At 37.0% G+C, this 6376-nt stretch overlaps 1 protein-coding gene across 1 annotated transcript; it reads right to left on the reverse strand.

The window, feature by feature from the left end:
* Positions 1 to 504: 504 nt before the first annotated feature.
* Positions 505 to 6096, reverse strand: LOC114910527 (uncharacterized). The gene is made up of 6 exons (XM_029251965.1): positions 6014 to 6096; positions 5806 to 5840; positions 1887 to 2077; positions 1443 to 1598; positions 1235 to 1336; positions 505 to 1008 (listed from the first exon to the last, which is right to left on the reverse strand). Exons 3-6 carry the CDS (start codon positions 2004 to 2006, stop codon positions 715 to 717), a joined length of 672 nt encoding a protein of 223 aa, XP_029107798.1. The 5' UTR covers positions 2007 to 2077; positions 5806 to 5840; positions 6014 to 6096; the 3' UTR covers positions 505 to 714.
* Between the last annotated feature and the right edge of the window lie 280 nt (positions 6097 to 6376).

The raw sequence follows: 6376 nt of genomic DNA on the forward strand, positions 1-6376 counted from the left end.
TTGATAGAGTTAGAACATTATTTTAACTTAAACTACGTAAATCAATTAAGCTTTGCTTTTCTTTTGTGTGACTTTTTAAATTACTGCATTGCACAATTGTATTAGATGAATTACATTTTAAATATGAAAACATTTCTCTTTTTTAATTCTGATTTGTACAGTTCCAAGAAATGTAAGAATTTAGGTAAAGTTAAAGCAGCAGTCCAATTCTCACAAACCAATAAAGAAATTCAATAAAACTTACAAAATATAAGAAAAAACTCACAGGCACATGTAGTTAAGTATTTATTTTGTAATATTTGTACAATGCTGTATTTGTATTGGACAGGTTTTGTATTCATCAAAAAAAAAATTTATGGCATATTCAAATACTAAAATACTAAAAATAATCATCAGATCTCAATCTGATATATAAAAGTCAAAACAAAAATGTACACATTTTCTAAACTTCTACAATTAAAAATTTGTACAAAACAGAAGTTACAAGTAACATAAATTGCCATATTACTGTCCCAAATTTCTACATAATTATACAGATCAACTGTACCTGAACTGAAAATTTGCCACACCTCATACTGTGGTCTGATGTTGCATCACTAAACAAATATGCATTTTTGTGGTGTAAATCTTAAAACATTTTAAAGAATGTAACTTGTATGTCAATGCTTGTTTTAACACTGTGTTCAGCCAAGTAAATTGTATTGCATGACTACATTAAGCAAGCTTATTCTTAAGAGACTGCATTTTGGGTGAAAACTTACAAGTGTCCAACTCTAAGATGAGCTTTTGAAATGCTTCAAATGTATACCTGAGCTGTTTAGGGTAGCTCAGATTTAGAGCATAAGTGAGGCCAAGAAGAACGGCACAAGCTTTAGCCACATTTCCTAAACCACTCACTACTTGGGCACCCTCCAAGACAATGCTGATGTCATCCTGCTCACCCCTCTTAAAGACAGAAATTTTCATTGTGTGGTGCATGAGATCTTGCTGAAAATCTGTTTCGGCGCACTACAGAAGACAAAGAACAGAACATGGGAATTCCCTTTATCAGTATAGACTTTGGAGATTCAATATATTTTTTTGAAAACTCAAAACACAAGAGATTTTTAAAAATATTGTGTTTAATCACTACTCAGTTTGTTTTACATGAGCACAAATACAAAATTCCAAACTCATAAAACCTGCAATTTTTTTTTTTGGTTAATTCTTAATATTTTGTAAGATAGATACTTACATGGTATTCCTGGATGAGATCATCATCCTTTTCACCCAAGTAATGAACCAAGCAACGAATGACAACTTCTCTTGTCTGGTCAATAGTAACACCACCAGGGTTCTAAAATGTAGCAAAATGTACTATTGATTACCAGTGCCAACAATCTCTAAGATCTTGTTAAATATATCCAACCAAATCGATCAAAGATTACATTATTTTAAAATACCTGATGAATGGCAACCATTTTGTCCTGCAAAGTTTGCCCAAGTGCTCCTCCTTTGGCACAAAATATGCTCAACAGATTTGGGGTATACTGGTCCAACATCTGCATAAATTTTGGCTCTAAATCCAAAGTGGTAATTCTCCTGAATTCTTCATTTATCTGAAAGGAAATAACAAAACAAAAAATCAAAATGTAAACGATTTATACAAAAGTACTGCATTTATAGGGCACCTCACTATATTGTCTTTATGTAAGTTTATGGAATGTAATGTTATAAGCAATGCATAAACTTGCATGTCTTAACCAAAACATGAAATTACTGTTCATTCAATGTATAACTTGTCTACAGCAATAAATTAAATTTTCCATATGTTGTTTTTAGCAATACTTGAAATCACATATTAGAGAGGTGCTGTAAGGATAAAAGGTTGTCATTTAATGACTCACCTGCTGGGGGTTAAACAGTGCAGGCCATCTGTCTTTAAAATCCACAACTCTGGGGGACAGGTTGACAACTTCATGTCTTCTGAGCGCGAAAGTTTTTGCCATTTTTGCTTTGATCACCATGGTATTGTCCCTCTTTTTTACTTCACTAAGCAATTCCAACCTTTCTTGCTCCAAACTCTCTTCACTCTGACCTGTTGGGTATGGTGGCAGGTAATTCACTTCTGCTTTCCTCGGCTTTTTGACATTCTTTGTGGGTTTCCTGTTCTCAGGACTCTTACTTTTCAGCGTGTTACATGTAACTTCAGGACAACCAAACTTGCTGAGTCGCCTTCTGTAATCAGCCATTTTGTACTTAAGACTCATCTGCCAACCATAATATCCACTTAAGGAACCAGGTTCTTTTAGACATGGATATTTCCGAACAAGTGCTTCTGCCACACAGATAATCTGCATACCTGAAGGATATGCTGTATAAGCATAAATAGCCTGAGTCAGCCTTTCAGTTATATTTCTCTTTACATTTTGGACACTCATAAGAGTGCCATCTCTCATGTAGGCCTCCATTGCCTTTTCAAGCACGATCTGTACTTCTGGGGAGAAACATGGAATTGTAAATTCTTGAGGCCATGGTAGCCTGTCTGGGCTACTCTGTGGAGAAAGGATGAGTGTATCTTGAGAAGAAGAGGAAAGTGCATCATCTGACTGGGTTGTAGATACATCTGCCCCACTGTAACCTGACGAACTATGTATAAATGCAACGGCAGATGATTCCTCTTCAAACTGTAATGTACTGGTGCTAGGGATGGTATCATGTTGAGTACAGAATGTCAGCACCACAGGAGAAGGGAACACAACTTTGACTGTATCCTTGTGTTGAATCTGGTCAGTAGAAGTAAGTGTGAAAAAGTCATGAAAATCAGAGTCCATGTACTGTAGGCTAAACTCCTCGGTTATAACAAATGCTTCCTTTACAGCTAATTTCAATTCATCTACAGTATTTGGGATTCCTAAGGGAAGGACTAGCTTCCTGATTTGCTCCTTAATAAGAACTTTTAGTGCTGCAGGGTCCATGTTGTATCTTAGACCTAAGACAATAAAAGAAGTGATAGTCATTTATAAAAATAGCACAAAGCAAGAAATAACACAGACCTAAACCTGAATAGTTTGTGAGATCATACAACAATCTAAAATGTACAACCTATGTAACGCTTCAGAGTAACCAAACGATTTTTACCAACACAATAAGCTGCCAAAGGATAAGAATCACCAAGTGCTCCATGCTCAACAAGAAGAAAATGCCCAGATGACTCAAGGTGATATGATCTTAGATGCTCATTGTAATAAGCAATAAGAGTCTTGACAATGAAACTGAGACCTTTGTCCAAAACTATCTGAACGATCTCAACAAAGTCAGGTAGACCTCCAGTACAACCATAAGGCAATATCATGCCCACTTTGTATGTTGTTCCACAGTAAGATACAGCATTGGCCAACTGCACACTTGTTTGGTTTGGTGATAATTTTCTTATGGCCTCCTGTACCTCTGCATGTACCAATTCCATAGGCATTTTGTGCACCTTACTGACACACACTGAAGGTGTCACAGTGCTTGCATAGGAGTGGTAAGCCATCATCATTTGGTGCCTTGTAGTGAGTGACAGCAAAACATTTCTGAAGTTGGTAGTATGCCTCACTACACGTTTAAAGAAACTATGTTTTGATTCAAATCGCATTGTCCAAAATCCAACAAGTGGTCCAAAGGCTTCAATCATTTGAGGATAGTGCTCCAAGAAGTGGTGTTTTGGAAGCAGTCGTTCATTTGGAAACACACTTAAAAAGAGATGGCGATGTTCAGATATCTTTAAGTCAAGGAAAGCAATACTTTCTGCTGTGTGGACAGGTGACACGACAAGTTCAATGATGTCTTTTAAAATCATGAGAATGTGCCATGCTGGTTCATCCAAAGGTATCTTTGACCCAATAAAGAGTGGGAGAAGTCTGATTAGTGCCCAGTTCTCATGTGCATTTCCCCCTACGCTATGGCGAGTAGCAAAATTTTGGGGTATTGATTGAGGGCTGTTAGTTTTGTCAGTCCATTTGTAGGGGAATTGTTTAATTGAGTCATTCAGTTCATTTAATGTGACGTATTTTTTCTTGATAAGAACAGAGAGGCACAGTGCTAGCTCTACTGGAATGATACCTTCAAATAAGTCATGAGCTATATCTGGAGGATAACCACAGGCAAAGTGAAAATGTGTCAGTTTCTCTGTCAGTGGACAAGCCTTTTTGACACCAAAACAATGGGTAAGTGTAGGATTTACCTTCATAGTCTCAACATGCTCAGCATATGCCTCTTTTGTCCTTTGTGGAAAAGCCCCTGATCTTACTTCTTTCTGCTGGAATTCACTACGACATCCTAAACAGAACCTACAGATGTAATCCCCAGTAAAACTTTCAACTAAACCACTGAGAGAATGGGCACCAAGGTTGTCTGCTACAACACAAAGTACAGTCCCTTTGATGGTTTTTCCAACACTAGCAATGAAAACTCCTTCCTGTTCTAAGACACAAATATCTTTCAAAAGTGGTTCCAAAACTGCATCATATCCAAACCTTCTTACATCATCACCTTTGCTAAGAATAGCCAAATGTATTGATGTCAGAGTAGATCGCAATTCAGGAGGCATATTGGCCAAAACCCAATATACTGCTGATATTTTGTGCTTTTTCTTAGAGGTTCCAAGTGGATTGCACACCTCAAACTCATCAACATAAATAATCAGAGAGACTTTTAGTTCATCCCCATCAAAGAACCTATTTTCCTTGAAATAGCTGCCATCTACAAAAGACTCAATATGGGATGGGTCACTTGAAACTTTATGTTTCAGCATGTCCAATTTCATACTTTTGCTGTTCAACACCTGCTGCAATGTCTCAAGAATAGGTACATAGTGATATTGCCTACTCTCAGCAGCATCTAGAACAAATTCTACTGGTTCAACAACTTCAAAATTGTCCTTAAAAAATTGTTTTCTCTTGAAGGCAGACCCAAGGGGACCACCTGCTTCTAATGCTCTTACAATAGGGTTGGACTTACAAAGTTCATTTACAAATTCAGTGACATTCTCTTCACTGAGGACACAATTATTCTTACTTAAACTTGATTCAACAATGTTTTTGAACAACTGGGAATGGGATGACAAACAAGACACAAAGCGGAGTTCTTCAACCAAGTCATCAATGCATCTGGAAGACACATTGTATATGCTCTCTAACTTCAACAGGAGCAAGGCTATTTTGTTCACAACTGTCTGTGATTCATCTTGCATTTGGTAATCCCCATCTATACATCTGTTCTCAGTGTCACTGTCCTGCAGCTTAGTATCAAATGAATGTGATTCAGTCTCCTTCATCACTAACACATCGGTCTTGAAATCTCTGTAAGAGTGAGGATTATGTTTTCTGCTTCTGTGTGTTACAAAAGTCCCATATCTATTTGTCTTAAAGTTACACCCTTGAAATACACATTCTATGGTTTCATGACTTCTAAGATGATGACCTAAATGTTGAAAATAGTCCTTCTCAGAACAATGTTGTGTGCTACAACTTTTACAATTTAAAGTAAGCACTTCTGGCACTTGATTGTCCTCATGTATATGGTATCTACTTAAATGTGTGTTAAGGGCACTCTGTGTTTTGAAAGAGCATGGACAACTGGAGTGTGGACACAGTACAAAATGGCCATGTGTAAATGAACCATGATGAAATCGATAGTGCTTCAAGACACCTCCTTTCGTGGAGGCTATCCACTGACAGATCTTGCACTGCCACACCATGATTGCAAACTACATCCTCATACACCCAACTACCCCTTAAATCTGAGCTTTAAATGTTAAATTGCAAGGGAATCTATGCTTACATGGCAGAACATCTATAGTGGTCTTCAATATATACCTGTAAAAAAGGGGGGGAAATAGTTTAAAATATAACAGCAAGTGGTAATCATCAGGGTTCAAGCACAAATTGCTCCCAAAGTGGCTGATTTGTCCAAAAATTCTTTGCCACTAGCACATTGAAGTGGGGTATCCCTTTAACGTGAACAGCTATAGAAACTAGTTTAGACTTACCTTAAAAAGAAGGAACAACAAAAGTCCGGCAAAAAGGTATTACGTCTACGTTGCACAAGCAATCCACCTGCAAATGAGTTTGTTGGAATTCACAATGGTTGACACCAATTACCTAGCTAAATAACGTATGAAAATGGAAATACCAAGTTAATACAATTATCAGCCATACTTCACTTGAAAACAGTGTGACTAAGATACATTTGACGAGAATTTTACTTTGAAGGTTAGATTGCTGTATAAAACGGATAGTTCTCTTAGCTACAGTAACAGCATATTAATTATTAATACCGAGTTTGGCGCCGTTTTCTAATGCAGCCAACAGTTGATTCATTCAATTCATTGTAATACAGGTATTACAGATGG

Source organism: Scleropages formosus, chromosome 5 (assembly GCF_900964775.1).
Source record: "Scleropages formosus chromosome 5, fSclFor1.1, whole genome shotgun sequence".
NCBI classification, from domain to species: domain Eukaryota; kingdom Metazoa; phylum Chordata; class Actinopteri; order Osteoglossiformes; family Osteoglossidae; genus Scleropages; species Scleropages formosus.

Coding starts and splice junctions, on each gene's coding strand:
- LOC114910527 (XM_029251965.1), bottom strand. CDS start 2,006: ATGGTGATCAAAGCAAAAATGGCAAAAACTTTCGCGCTCAGAAGACAT. Junction 1,599..1,886: donor CACTGTTTAACCCCCAGCAG/GTGAGTCATTAA, acceptor ATTTCCTTTCAG/ATAAATGAAGAATTCAGGAG. Junction 1,009..1,234: donor ATCTCATCCAGGAATACCAT/GTAAGTATCTAT, acceptor TGTCTTCTGTAG/TGCGCCGAAACAGATTTTCA.